This window comes from Geotrypetes seraphini, chromosome 3 (assembly GCF_902459505.1).
Source record: "Geotrypetes seraphini chromosome 3, aGeoSer1.1, whole genome shotgun sequence".
In the NCBI taxonomy this organism is placed as follows: Eukaryota; Metazoa; Chordata; class Amphibia; order Gymnophiona; family Dermophiidae; genus Geotrypetes; species Geotrypetes seraphini.
Genome location: NC_047086.1, coordinates 347845731 through 347861375, shown reverse-complemented (window position 1 = coordinate 347861375; position 15645 = coordinate 347845731). Strand labels below are relative to the sequence as shown.

Below are 15645 nucleotides of genomic sequence, written 5' to 3'. Positions count from 1 at the left end.
CTTCCTCCCTCCCCACCCCATACATATACGAATACTTGGAAACGCAAAATTAGATCAGGTTTGACATCACTCCTTACAAGCTAAAAATAAAATACTTAAATTATCCCAAGCTCCATAATAGTAATATTACTATCTAAAATTTAACAATTTATATATCTTTACTTTCTTATTTATATGAATACTTTCATCTATTCCAAGTTTGTTATGTTAAGTTGAATTAAATGTATTTTAAAATATTTTGAAGTTATAAAATTCTTATCCAGGATAAGTTTACAAAAAATCATTAAGCAAACATTTTATCTTCCATACCTATACTCATTCTTCACATTCATTACTTTTTTTATTCCATAAAATCCATTCTTCCAAAATTAGAAGGTAAAAATTTTAATAAAATTAAAATCTATCATAACCCATTCTCTTTCTCATTCTTTTTCATATTTTAATCATTCAATTGGAATCTTTAGTGAGTTCTATGCATAAACTTTCCTCTATATCTTGTGTAGAACTGTATCTTGAAAAGAATGGATATCAGCATATATCTGGATCCTAAAAACCTATCTATCCTATAAAGATATTATTCCTTCCTATACATAGACAATTTATTTCATTTTATATAATATATCTTATGTTTAATAGTTTTCCAGTTCGTTTAGTCCCGCTGGTATGAACGTTCCTTTTTTTTTTTTAAATTTCCTCTTCAAGATCCCTCTTCTTCCTCCGTAGACGTGATGATGTGAGAATTACTTCCGGTGCAGTTCATTGGTTAAATAAAGGTTTCCTCCCAATGCATGTTTCTTCGCGTATTTTTTAGTAGTGACAAAGCGATCACCATACTTCGGGCATATCCGTGTCACTGAGAGAATATTTGGCAGAAAAACAGTTATTCTGTATTCTTCTCAGTCTATCAGAAATCTGACGTAATCAATTCCCAGAGTCGTGCAATGTCACCGAGTGGAAGCCAACACTCCGTCCTCTCTACGCGTCACTCATTTATCTACGTCTTCAGTGAATCAAGTTCCATGCTCGTGACAACGATCTTCCTTATTTTTAAAAGTAAGTTGAAAAATTCCATATATTCGAAACAGTTAATTCAAACTGTTTTTTTTTTTTTTTTTTCCCAGAGTATATTTGCGGTAACGATTTAAAATAAAATGAAGTACAAACACAATCATTTGATATAAGTTCAGTCTTGATAAACTTACTCAGCGTTTTATTTAAGAAGTCATTGGTTGTTCACATTGTTCTAGATATTCTGCTAATTTCTTGTGATCAGTGAAGTTTTGCGTTTTATTTCCCAAAGTTACTTTCATAACCGCTGGATAGAGAAGTCCATATCTTGCCCCTAGTGCCCTTAATTGAGGTCTTAAATCCAGTAGTTTTCTTTTGAAGGCAGTTTCTCTGGCAAAATCCGGAACAATGTGTATACGTGCATCTTGACATCGTAAATTTTTATTTTCTTTAGCTAGCTGACATATTTCAGCAACATGTTGGTATCTTAATAATTTAAATATTAAAGTTCTTGGATCTTTTTGTACTGCTGTTTTTTGTCCTGGTATTCTGTGTGCTCTTTCAATTTCAAGATGCACTTTGGATTTCAGAGGTAGGATTTTTGGAAGGAATTGTTCAAGGAAAGTGATGGGATCATTTTTTTCCACTCCTTCAGGCATCCCTATAATTCTTAAATTATTTCTTTTTTCTCTATTCAAACAGTCTTCCAAGTCTCTCTTCATTATTTCCATTTCTTTCCAAGCTTTTTTATTTTGCATAACTTCAGTATGTACCTCTTCCGATTTTTCTTCTAAGTGAGTTATTTTGTTATCAATTAGGTCCACTCTTTTTGTAAGCATGGCTACATCGTCAATTGCCTTTTGAAGTTGTTTTTTGATTTCTAAAACGATATCTTTGATCTGTCTTATTTCTACCATCATGTCTGGATCTCCTTCTGTAGGCAGCGGAACCTTTGAAGGTGTCCCTGGTTCAGGCTTTGATCTTTTATTACTGCTTGTTCCTGATCCTCCGGCTCCTGCTTCATTTTTATTTTGTTTACCCGATGCCATTTTCTTCTTATTCACGTTTTTCAGCGAAAAAATATCAATTTTGGAGCTTTAAAATTTGAAATAATAGCTTGTCTGACACGGAGCACTGCTATTACCCGACCATTTGCTTGCGTGTCCAAGCCACGCCCCCCTCCATCGTATTACTTTTAAATTACTGCTTTTAGTTTTTAAAGCCTTAAGTTTTAACGAACCACAATTTATCAACAGGTGGCTAATCCCCTATAGCACGACACGGTCTCTCCGCTCGACCTCTTATAATCTTCTCTCCGTTCCCTCAATGAAAGTTATAGGAATCAGACAACACGATATGTTTTCAGTTATGGCCCCCCATTCATGGAATCTCTTACCTCAATACATTAGAGAATTAAAAGATTTAACCTTATTTTAAAAAACTCTAAAAACATTTCTCTTTAAAGATGCTTATGATTCCTAGTATATTAATTATCGATTTTTACTTAAGCAGCTAAAATTACCCTCCTTTTTTTGTTTTTCCCTTTTATGTTTTTCCTTCTCTCCTATCCAAACATTGTAACTTTTTCCCCACTTACCCTCACAACTCTTGTAAGTTTTAACCCATAACAAAAATTATTTTATATATATGTATTTTGTATGTTAAGTTTTAACCCATAACAAAAGTTATTTAATATGTTAACACCAATATTTTATTTGTATATTTTATTATGTTGTACATCACCTAGCAATTTAAATAGGCGATTCATTAACCCCTTTCAGGACCATAAGGATCGTAGGCCAATTTTTGTGGTTTTGACAACATTTTTATGGTAAAAAGGGCTTGCAGATGCCAAAAAATTGATTTTTTTTTGTGAAATATCATTATTTTTTTTTTTTAAATCAAACTTCTGGCTTATGGACAGTGTGGCAAGTGAATCTTCTCGTCAATCTGGCAACGACGCTAATGAATGAATGTCGGAACCAGTTTGTTTACATAAAGGCAGTATCATATGGAATCCGTACATATCAAATTTAGAACTGTAGACTATCCCAATCAAAATTTATAGGATTTTAAAGTTATGGGACAAATATGTCCCTTGGTCCTGAAAGGGCTACGAACAAATAAACTTGAAACTTGGTTAGTAGATATCTTTATAACTAGCTTCCCTTCTTTCCAGCTCAGTGGAAGTTGGGAAAATTTATACAAAATAGAGCAATTCTGTAAAAGTGCTAATATTTTGATACCACAAATGTATGCAAATTATGTATAATATTTGAGCTACATACTGTTCTGTAATCTGGTGCCTAACTGCAATGGCATGTAGTTTGAAGGTGGGCATACACAGGTATGGAATCTGAGTGAGGTGCTTGGTTAAATGCATCAATTTTATAAAATGTTAAATGTCTCAACTTTACATTCTGGTGGGCTAGTTTATGTCTAATATATAAATATGAGAAAATGAACGCTGTTATATTAGGGAATAATGAAAAATTTAAATTAATTTGAGGCCCAATGACGCCCTTTGTAGAATCTCTATAGTTATGGTCTGTTATTAGATAATATGCACATCCAGGGAGGGGGTAGGGGTAGGAGGTATACATAGTCTTTAATCAACTATTTTTAAGGATGGAAATAAGGGGGAAGGATGACAAATTTTGTGATTTGAAAAATATGTCTGAATGGATACACATATGTATTTTCTGTTTAAAATATTTATAATATAATACTAAAATTAGAGGAAAATTTTATAGTTATTCTAATGGGAATGATTGGGTTGGGTGGGGGGAGGGTATTAATCTGTACGAATCTTATAAAATTTAAGTGATATCTATAGTGTAAAATGATTAATTTATTCTGTTTTCCACTTATTAAATGTGATTTAAAAATGAATAAAGAAAAAATATATATATATATTAAATGTGCATAATGGGTATAGTCGCTGGGAGGGCTTAGGCCCTTCCATCCAGCAGCCACAGGCTGTTAGCTGCCTACACACTGTCGGTGGCTGGCCCAGTGCCTTACCTCTGACATGTTTGCATTTTCAGCAAGAGGGAAGACTTCTGGGTCAGCTGCTGGCAGTGTAGGAACCGCTGCCAGTGACCTGAAAAGAAACAAATGCCGCACAGGATGGGGGAGAGGGAGTGAGGCTCACGCCTGCCCAAAATTGGATATTTGGCTATGTCACTGGTGCATAAGTTATAAGAATCTAGTTGTATTTATATCTACTTTCCTTTATAAAATACTTTTTTTCTTTTTAAAATTGCTCTCAAGGCATCAAGAAATGTCTGCTTTTCTGAGTGTAAAAAACCTCCTTAAATTTAAAACAAATTTAAAAAAGGAACGGAATTTAGCATGGAGTAAACTTGGTGACTTTGAAAATGAGTTCATATTAAACCAGGTTACAGGAAATTCCGTGGCCGTATTCTACGGTGCTTGCGCTGGCTTGCGGCATGTGCAGCGATTTCAGCAGCAGTGGCGGTTTGACTCCTGCGCTGCCGCGACCCCCTCTTCTCACCCCTGGACCAGCAAACGCAGCAGCCGCAGGGCATTTGCTAGGCCAGCCCACTTTAATAATACGAGGTGGGCTGGCCTAGCAAAAGCCCCGAGGCTGCCCGGGCTAGCGGATGCTGGACAGGGGGAGCAGGGAAAGGAGAAGGGGTACTACTGGACAGGGGGATCTGGTAAGAGGTGCTGCTGGACAGGGGTGAGGTAAAAGGAAGAGAGAAAGCCTACTGCTGGACAGAGGGAGCAGGGAGGAGATGCTGCTGGACAGGGGGGAGGTAAAACAAATGGAGAAGGGCTGCTGCTGGACAGGGGGAGCAGGGAAGGGGTGGTGCTAGACAGTGGGGAGGTAAAAGAAAGGGAGAAGGCCTACTGCTGGACAGGGGGAGCAGGGAAGAGGTGCTGCTGGACAGGGAGGAGGTAATACGAAGGGAGAAGGCCTACTGCTGGACAAGGGGAGCAGGCAAAGGGTGGTGTGGACATCCAGGGAAAGAGAGAGACAGAAAGAAAGACACACACATCTATTCTAGCACCCGCTAATGTAACGGGCTTAAACACTAGTAATAATAATAATAATAATTTTATTCTTATATACTGCCAGACCAGAAATGGCTCTAGGCGGTTCACAACAAGCAGAGCTGAGCATGCAGCAAAAAAAAACAAACAAAAAAACAATTCATAATAGAATTTAGTTGTTGGTGATTCATTGCAAGTTCAGTAAAGGTTCCTGGTTGCACATCATCTCCAGTTTTAATAATATGTAGTGACATAGTAGCACATGGCCCAAACCCTAACTGGATAACTTATTAGATATCAATGTGCTTTGGGTTACACGTTAATATAGTAAAAATAATCTTATGATTCAAAATTAACATCCACAAGGCCCTGCTCGATCCTCTCATTGGCCCATTAAAAAAAGATACATATGTTTCTTGAAGTTCCAATGACAACCTCAATAAGAAGGCAATAGAGCTATTCAGACTAGCTGCATGATCAGTATTTGAAGTGATTGTGAAGCATGATCTGTCGTTGAAATTTTATTCTCTCCTCACCATGCTGTTCTTTGATCACTTAACTGAATTTTTATTAGAATGAAAAATTATTAGCTTCAAATTTCCAATTAAAAGTTGCTCTTATTTCAGTGCCTGTCTACATCTTCAACATATTTTAACATTAAAGGCAGGTTTATTTTTTATGTGTATTCTGCTGTAATCCGCTTAGGCTTTAAATAAAACAGACATAATCCATTATATGCAATCTCTTAACAGGAAGAACACTACCTCCTTGCCTCTTGCTTACAAACACCTTCATGTACTTTCAGGTCTATTTTAAGCTATTGTATTAGGGGCTGCTGAAAAGTTCATGGCCCAATCAACAGAGTTGGGGCAATCTCCATTGAGGGCTATACACTTAGAGCCAGATTCTCAAAACTTAAGGCTGCCTTTAACACATTGCTAAACTGGTTCCAGACAATTTAGTCTGCATGCATTTTAGCGGCAGATTATCAAAATGGCTTATTATGGTCTTTAGTGACCTTTCTAGCACTCTGACACTGCCATACAAATGGACTCTTGAATATTGAAACGAGCACTCCAGTGGATTCTTAAACACTGCAGAATCATTCTCCCAGAGCGGTGTCAGCTTTTGGGGACAAAAATTAGTGACTGATCTGGCACTGTTAAAAGTGCATCTTGTGGTGTGTTTTGATTATGGCTAATGAAGAAAAACAAAAATTACATGCTTCCAGACAGGGCCATGCCAGGTGGTATAAATTAATTTCTGAATTTTTGAATAAGAAACCAAAAAATAGTCTTAGAGAAATTTGGAGCATTGAGATAAAGCAGTACATTTCTGCATCTCGATGGCCACGAATTTGGAATCGGAGGATGAGATATACAGCGTCAGCATCTTTGAGACAAACATGGTTTTTCTTATTGCATAGAACTTTTTGGACTCCTGTTCGTTTACAAAAGTTAGATAGTTCTAAGTCTAATAGATTCTGGCATTGTCATCTTGATATAGGGACACTGGATCATCTGTGTTCTATTGTCCTTTAATACTCAAGTTCTAGAAGTCGATATGAGGACAGATTAATGCTATACTTGAGGCATCAATTCCTTTGCCATATGAGGAAGTCATTTGTGGGACGATGTTACATCTGAAGCCCTCATTGGACATATATAGAGGGCTGCTTTTCCTTATCATGACTGGGGTAGCCACACAAATGATTACGCACAACTGGAAGAACTTAACTTTAATTTTTGGTGGGCAGGTTTATGCTTAACTTATAGATTTGAAAAAATGAATGCAGATATAATGGGTCAAACTAAGAGATTTAAGTTAATCTGGGGCCCTTTGATATCTTTTATGGATGTGTTGTAATTGGAGGGGGGGTCCTTTGATCACACATCCAGGGGGTGGGAGAGGGATATTTATGTCATGGTTTTATTCTCTTGCAAGGTATTGGTTGGGTGGGGTGGGTTTTTTTAATCTTGCTGTGGGGATTTTGATTGATTATAAATGCATATATGAATAATGTTGTTTGTGTAGATACTATACTGCGTTTTTGTTAACTTTGGAAAATGAATAAAAGATTTAAACAAAAAAAACCAATTACACGATTCTCATAAATTATAGTCTTTTTCTCTTTTAGTGGGAATGGTAAAAGCACGCTTCTTGAGCGTGTGTATTATAGCCGTGTCTTATGAATTATAGTTAAAAGCCGATGTTGCATCTGCCCTCCTGCCGCCAAGCAACACACATCCAACACCCTCTTGGCAGCAGGAGAGATGCCCACTTTCTCCCACTGCCATGCAACCTCTCCCCTTTACCTTACTTGATGGCTAGCACCAGTTTTTAATGCGACTTCTTGAGAGTCTAGACCTTAGTCCAATGATTTTCTACTTATTTTGTTCTGTTGGAGCTCCTAACTTCCACTCACCGTAAGATAACTGTCTATCCTATCATTTTCTCTGCATGAAAGTCTCTAACCCTATATTTTGTATTTATTCAATTTTCTATACCGTTCTCCCAAGGGAGCTCAGAATGGTTTACATGAATTTATTCAGGTACTTGAGCATTTTTCCCTGGTGGGCTCACAAGCTTTCTAATGTACCTGGACTAATGGGGGGATTAAGTGACTTGCCCAGGGTCACAAGGAGCAACACCACACACTTCTCTCCCTGTATGTCCTGTCTATCAAAATTACTGTAGATTATAAGCAGTTCTGAGCAGGGACCATTTGTTCCATGTTAAATGTACAGTGCTGCAAATGCCTTTTACCGCTATAGAAATGATAACTAGTAGTAGTAAATGGAAACTTTCTTATTGTAACTTCTTGTTGACCAGTGTACTGTGGAATCCTTTATAAATGCTCTGCATGAAACATATTATGGGGAAAGGGAAGATGAATAGAACATTTTCTACACTCTTTTTATATGGCCTAAAGTCTAACCGGATGTCACCATTGATGTGTGTGGTGTCTAACCCTGATTTCCCCCTAGAATGGGGAAATCTGTTTACCCTTTAGAGAGATCAGGTTTGTGGGACTTTAGCAGTTTAAATTACTGCATTGAGTTTTTATCACTAGTGGGGTTATGGGAGAATAATTCATGTGTTTAAATGTAAAATAGCACTACCAAAAGCTTGGCATTATCTTCAAGTCTTGGGGTCTATGGCAACCTCCCTGGAGATTGTACCTTGGGCCAGGGTGCACATGTGGCCCCTGCAGGAGTCCCTCCTGTCCCAGTGGTCTCCTCAGTGTCACCTTCTTCAGATGCTCATTCCCTGGTTGGAACCAGTGTTCAGCAGTCTTCGCTGGAGGATTTGGGGGGGATGGATCACTCTCTCATGACTGACGCCAATCTGTCCAGCTGTGGTGCCTATTCAGGGTCAGTGGACTCCCCATCAAAAAGGTTGGTCCATCAAGTGGCTAGAGCTTCGAGCCATACACTTGGTGCTCTGAGCTCTGCAAAACACCATAGAAGGAAAAGCAATAAGGGCGTTTTCCAACAATGCAACAGTGGTGGCATACATGAATCAACAGGGAGGCAGGTACCAGGTGTGCTCACCTGAGTCAGGAGGGTCAGATGTTCCGGTGGGCTGAGCTGCACCTTCAGGTGCTCTCCACGGTGCACTTGGCCAGAGTGGAAATTTGCAAGCTAATTTTCATAGTCACCAGATCCTGGACCCAGAAGAGTGGACTCTTGCAGAAGGCATTTCATCTCATTGTGAGACACTGGGGCAGACCTGTGATAGACTTGATGGCTTTAACCAAGAACTCGAAAGTCACATGCTTCTTCAGTCAAAGAACAGAGCCAGGAAGCTTAAGGCTAGATGCTGTGGTTCAGCCCTGAATGACTCAGGAACTTATTTACTTCTTTCTGCCTTTTTCCTTGGTGAATCAAGTCATCTGCAGAATAGCCATCATCCAGGCCTGATGATCTAGTGGCTCCAGATTGGCCTTACTGTCCATGGTATGCGGATTGGTCCGTCTTCAGCTAGACAGGAAACTCAAGCTCCCTCTTCATTGTGACCTGCTTAGTCAGGGAGAAGTCCCCAGCACTTTGGTCTTATGGCATGGCTCCCGAGTGCAAGAAGCCCTCTATCATGGCGGCTTTCATCAAGGCTTGGAAGGCTGTCCAGTAGTGGTGTGCCAGAGACCATGTAGAGCTGGTGCAGGCTCCCATTCCTGTGGTCCTAACTTTTCTCTAGGCCAGGCTTGAGAAAGGCCTAGCGGTGGCTTTCCTCAAGGAACAAATGGCAGGCCTTTCTTTTTTAGAGCGCATGGTAGTTCCAGTTCACTTATGTGTCATCCAGATGTGACTAGATTTCTCAGGGGGGCGCTTCACTTAAGGCCACCCCTACAATAGCCTTTTCCTATGTGGAATCTTTAATATTGTGCTGAAAGGGCTTTCAGAAGCTCCTTTTGAACTGCTCAAGGATGCATCTCTCCTAGACCTTATGGTCAAGACAGTTTTCCTCATGGTGATTTGTTTCAGCAAGGCGTATTTTGGAGCTGCTGGCTCTTGCAGAGAATCCTTTCTCCAGTTTGCAGAGGTGGGGGGTTTCCTCTGCACAGTTCCCTCATTTCTTCCAAAGGTGGTTCAGATTTTCATGTCAATCAGGAAGTTCGGCTATCTGCCTCTCACTTCATAGTGTCAGAACAGAAGGATTATATTTTGAAGAAACTGGATGTGTGCAGAGTCTTGCTTCACTACTTAGAGAGGAGACTAATGATTTTTGTCTTTTTGACCATTTATTTGTCCTGACTAGCTAGTTCAGATGAAGTAGGCCGGCAGCCAAGGCTTCTATTGCACGATGGATCCACATGGCCATTTTGTCAACTTACATCGCAAGTGGCAAGCAGCCGCAGATTTCTCTTAAAGCTCATTCGACAAGAAGTGTCTCCACTTTGTGGGCAGAGGCTCAAGTGATTAGTGCAGCTGAAATTGTAGAGCGGCCACTTGGTCGTCTCTTCAGACCGTTACCCTGTTTTACAGAGTGGATGTGGTCGCTAGGTCCAACGCTGCTTTTGGGGCATCAGTTTTGTGGGCAGGCTCTTCTGTCCCACTATAAACGCTACCATTGCTTTGGTACATCACCTTGCATACAGAATACAGAGGGGATGTAACAGAATGGAAGATTAGTTTCTTACCTTTGGTAATCTTCTTTCTGTTAATCTCTGATGGATTATGTATGACCTGCCCTCTGTCTACTCCAGGGGTGCCCAAAAGGTCGATCGCGATCGAACAGTAAATCGTGAAGGCAATGCAAGTCAATCGCATTGCCTTCGTGTTCTACCTGCTTCCCAACGCAGAAGCGCCGAGCCGACCAGCCTTCCCCACCCAACGTCAATTCTGATGTCAGAGAGGAAGTTCTGGGCCAGCCAATCACTGCCTGGCTGGCCTGGAACTTCCTCTTCAATGTCAGAATTGACGTCTGGACTGAAGGCTGGTCGGCCCGGTGCTTCTGCGTTGAGAAGCAGAGAGAGCTTGGGGCAGTGGTGGTTTGGCGGCTTGTTCCCCGATGGCGGTGGCTTGGGGTAGGGCAGGGAGGCAGAAAGAAAGGAGGCAGGGAGACAGAAAGAAAGGAGGCAGGGAGACAGAAAGAAAGGAGGCAGGGAGACAGAAAGAAAGGAGGCAGGGAGACAGAAAGAAAGGAGGCAGGGAGACAGAAAGAAAGGAGGCAGGGAGACAGAAAGAAAGGAGGCAGGGAGACAGAAAGAAAGGAGGCAGGGAGACAAAGAAAGGAGGCAGGGAGACAGAAAGAAAGGAGGCAGGGAGACAGAAAGAAGGGGGGGCAGGGAGACAGAAAGAAAGAAGGGAAATAGAAAGAAAGAAAGGGGAGACAGGGAGACAGAAAGGGGGCATAGAGAGAGAAAGACAGAAAGAAAGAGGGGCAGGGAGACGGAAAGAAGGGGACAGGGAGAAAGAAAGGAGAGGGGGCAGGGAGAAAGGAAGAAAAAGTTGGCGGAGGGAATGAGGTCTGGAAGCATTCAGCAGGCTGAAAGAAGGGAAGAAATATTGTATGCAGTCAGAAGAAGAAAGTGCAACCAGAGACTCATGAAATCACCAAACAAAGGTAGGAAAATGATTTTATTTTCAATTTAGTGATCAAAATGTGTCTGTTTTGAGAATATATATTTGATGTCTATATTTTGCACTATGGCCCCCTTTTACTAAACCGCAATAGCTGTTTTTGGCGCAGGGAGCCTGAGCGTCGAGAGCAGCATGGGGCATTCAGCACAGCTTCCTGTGCTAAAAACCACTATCGTGGTTTAATAATAAGGGAGGTGGGTATATTTGTGTATTTTTGTATAGCTATTATTGAGGTGACATTGCATAGAGTCATCTGCCTTGACCTCTTTGAAAAAGCCCCGGAATATAAATGATGATTCACATTTTTCTCTGTGTACAGTGTGCTTTGTGTTTTGGCTTTTTAAAATTATTTTATTGTTGGTAGATCATTTTGACTTGGACATTTTAAAAGTAGCTCGCAAGCCCAAAAAGTGTGGGCACCCCTGGTCTATTCTGTCTCTGTATCGCCTGCACAATTTTTCTGCCTCGGATATTTCGCCTTTCAGACCTTAGTACCTTCTGGCCAGCAGACAGGTCCTATGGGGAATTCTTCTGTAGATGTCTGTTCATATCTATACCACTAGCTTTGTTCCAGTTTGTGCTTGATGCACACAGCAGATTGGTTCTAAATTGCTGCCGGGTTCTTTCCTGTTTCATGTTGCCCGCTTATTAATTGTTTTTCTTATCTATTGCAGAGCAGATCCTACAATACAACAGCATTCTGGAGTTCCCTGTGCCTCACCCCCTTTATTTTTGTTTCAGTGTTATTAGCTGCTTTTGGATGTAACTGCAGGGGGCTTTGTATTCCTCAGCCAAGTGGGAATAGAAGAAGAGAAGTGTGGTTTTCTGCAAGACCCGGTTCACGGGCTGGGATAAAACACCTTGTGTACAGAATTCTTTGGGGACTAACAAAAATTACAAAAGGTAAGAACCTAATCTTCCAGTATAGAGGACTTACAACCTGTTAGTGCCTGATACCTGCTGTATTTACTCTACATGTGTCTAAGCTACTTCCGGTATGTAATTCTTATGCAAGCAGATTGGGATAGTCACTTTAGTTAGGGAAAGTGTATATTTATATACTAGCTGATCATTCGGCGTTGCCCGGATATTTATTTGTCCCACCTGTCATCCCCCCTACCCCCATGTCACACAGGAATGTCCTTTTCTATGGGGCTGAACTTGGACTTAAAACGTTATCGGGAGTATCAGTATCTGTCTTTTCCGATAATTTTTGCATGTTACCCCATTCCCACCCCCACAATATTTTTCCCCAGATAGTGATATGTATACCAAGTTTGGTTGAAATCTGTCCATGCATTTCAGAATTATGCTGGAAAATACATTCATACATACATCCAATTTTATAGATAGAGAGTAAAGCATCTGTATAAATGTAGAGAATTTGGGCAAGAACCCTCTGACTAAAACCAATATCTAGAGAAAGGTAAAAGGAAGCTGAGAATCATGGGTAGTACCTCTAGTTTTGATAGTCAAATTACTTAAAATTTCCCAGAATTAGGGCAGGAAATTTTGAGGCCTTTAATATGGAACTATGAAGGATATGAACTATTATGAAAGCTTGTTTATTTGATTTTAACACCATATTTTTTTTCCAGGAACAAATGAATCGTATGTCTTATAACGAGAAGTCGGATATCTGGTCTTTGGGATGTCTGCTGTATGAGTTGTGTGCATTGTTGTAAGTAGAGATGTAAAGGGAAAGCCAAATGTTTGGAAGGAAATAAAAAGGAAAATGGAAGTTTGATGCAAAATGCATGAACTAAGTTTCAAAGTACTGGGTGTTTGTTTGTTTTTTTCTAAAATCAGATATATAGCTTTAAAAGAATACTACAGCAAATGTTAAGTAGTGTATGGGGGATACATGTGCTGTATATGTATATATAATGGACTGTGCATTTAATGTGTTTAATTTAACATATTAAAATTTTATCTTGCTTTAATAATTTTAACATGTTAGTGTAAAGCAATTTTTATTGAAGCGAAAATAACACAGCAAAAAGATACAATCATGTGGAAAGAGTAACAAGTCCCCCAACACCCACTCACCCCCAAACCCAACCCATCGCCAACCCACCTCCCAACCAAAACCCTCCAAGCATCTGAAAGAAGAAACAAGAATATGCAAGCCCAGAAACCAGCAGCATCCCAACCCTGTGCCACTGGGGAGGCCCAAACACCAAAGTCCAAAATACCAAGCAAACAGAGCTCTGTACTCTGATGAGCCCTGAGAGGAACACTAGCCCCCCACAAACCCCCCCCCCCACCACAAGACAGGAGAAAATAAAGAAACAAGGAAAGAAAAAAATAAAGAAATACAAATTAAAAAAACAAACAACCACAGCCGGGGAGAGGCACACCCAAGCACCCCCACCCACCACTCAGAACAGCTCAAAGCCGCAGCAGATTAAGAATTAAGCTCCGACTTCTAGGGGACAGTGAATAGATATAGGGCCTCCAAACCCGTAGAAAAAAATTTTTCTGTCGAAAGGAAGCACGCACCCGACTCCTCTCAAGTAACATCAAAGCATGCAACCTATTGCGCCATGCCAGTACGCAGGAGGGTCAGCCGACACCCACTCAGTCAATATGACCTTTTTAGTTACCAAGCCCGCCTTCCGCAAGAATAAAATAATTTTAACATGTTAATTGCATTCTTCCTCCTCCTGGTGGCCATCTCAACTTGCCTATACAGACAGCAACACTTAAGCACACGATTCTTCTGACTCATCAGAGTCCTCCCTCTAGTGTCCTATCAAGTTTTCAAGTTTATTTAAAAATTTTATAAACCGCCCAATCGGCCTTCTAGGCAGTAAACATTATGTTAAAAATATATATAGGGTAACTATACATCCTTTAAAACAATAAACATTATTAAAAACATTTTAAAAACAATACAAAAACAAACAAAAAAGGGAAGAAGGGTAGAACTACAATTTATCAAATAAGAAAGAGAACATATAGGGAAAGAACAAAAGGAAGGGTGTCTAGAATAAAACTATGTAGCCCTAAAAAGGGCATTTAGGTCTCAAAAAGCATCAAGAAAAAAATGTTTTTAACTTCGTCTTAAAATGGTGAAGAGTTTATTCTTCCCGTAAGTAAACCGGAATATTCCAAAGAGATGGAGCACTGACAGAGAAAATGGTAGACCTCATTGTGTTGATAAACTTCAGAGATGGAACAGATAAAAGATTTTTAGAAGAAGATCTTAGAGTCTTAGAAGAACTATAGGGAATAAGAAGGTTATTGATAAATTCTGGTTGACTATTTGTCTAGTTTTAAAGGTTTTAAAGTTTTAAAGAATTTTGTTTGTGATTCTATGTTCTACCGGTAACCAATGAGCTTTATAAAGGAGGGGAGTAACATGGTCTAACTTCTTTTCTTAAATATGATCTTCACTGCACTATCCATAGGAAATGAGAAGTTTCATCAAAGGAGGCAAGGATACTAGATCGGGAGGGCTCTGATGAGAGAAGGAGCATGTTGCTGTCTGTAAAGGCAAATTCAGGTGGCCAGCAGAGAGAGGGGGAAGAAGATTGAGATGCTGGACAACGCGAGGATGGCAGGAGAGAGGAAACTGCCATAGTGCAGGGGAGGGTAGACTTAGGAGAGAAAAAGATGCCAGAGCACTGGGGGTGGTTGATTCTGGACTAAAGCATTCTGTCTCAAGAGAAGTGAGAAGAGCACACATGGAGAGGAAGGGAAGAAAAAGAGATGAGATGGGGCCCATGAAGAGGAGGGGAAGGGAGACAGGAGGAGATGGAAACTAGATAACATTTGAGGAGGAGGAAGTAAAATGAAAGAAAGTTGAATGTTAGACGATATAGGGCAGGAAGTGAAGGTCATAGGGAAGCAGAACTAGAGACGAAGATGATTAGACAAAAGGTAAGATAAATGATTCTATTTTTAGTTTAGTAATTGAAATATGTTGGATTTGAGATTTTACATCTGTGCATGATTTTGCAAAATACAGGAAGGAATGTAAGGGGCTGCTTTATGCGATTAATTTTACAATTAAAAATCTTAATTGATATACAGCCCTAAAAATATTTCCAGTACAATAGGAATGGTATGCTGAACCTTGGGGTACTCTGTCCATTCTCGTGAGCATACTGCAGAAAGATGTTGGCACAGCTTTTGAAATCTCTTCTTTTTCTCAGAACTCTGCTGCCACCTTCAGTTTCTCTTTCTGCAGGTGAGTGTGAAAGATGTCTTCTGACCTGCTTCATTTATTTTTTGATAATTTTGTGGTTTTTCGCTCTATTCGCGGTCTTATTCGTGAAATCAGAGATCCCTTTTGATAAGGGTCTACTCTGCCTGTGTGGAGAAGAACAGATTTAAAATCTGCAACTGGCAGGTGTTTCAGGGACCTGTTTCAGCCAGCTTGCTGACAATTAATGGAGGCCAGAATCCATTCCTCTGGTATTTGCTCACCTCTTTGACTTAGCCAGGGGCTGCACCACAGGCTGTTGGGTGCTAATGGCATTCCTTCAGGGCATTCATAGTGTCAACAGCATTTTGTCTCCTCCCTCCC

The 15645-nt window shown here is 40.1% G+C and overlaps 1 protein-coding gene across 1 annotated transcript in view; it reads left to right on the top strand.

The window, feature by feature from the left end:
• The window catches only part of NEK2 (NIMA related kinase 2), a 118836-nt gene that overhangs the window by 47776 nt on the left and 55415 nt on the right, over positions 1-15645 (top strand). Inside the window, exon 4 of the mRNA XM_033939813.1 lies at positions 12710-12792. Coding sequence (XP_033795704.1) covers positions 12710-12792 — 83 coding nt within the window. The remainder of the gene's footprint in view (positions 1-12709; positions 12793-15645) is intronic.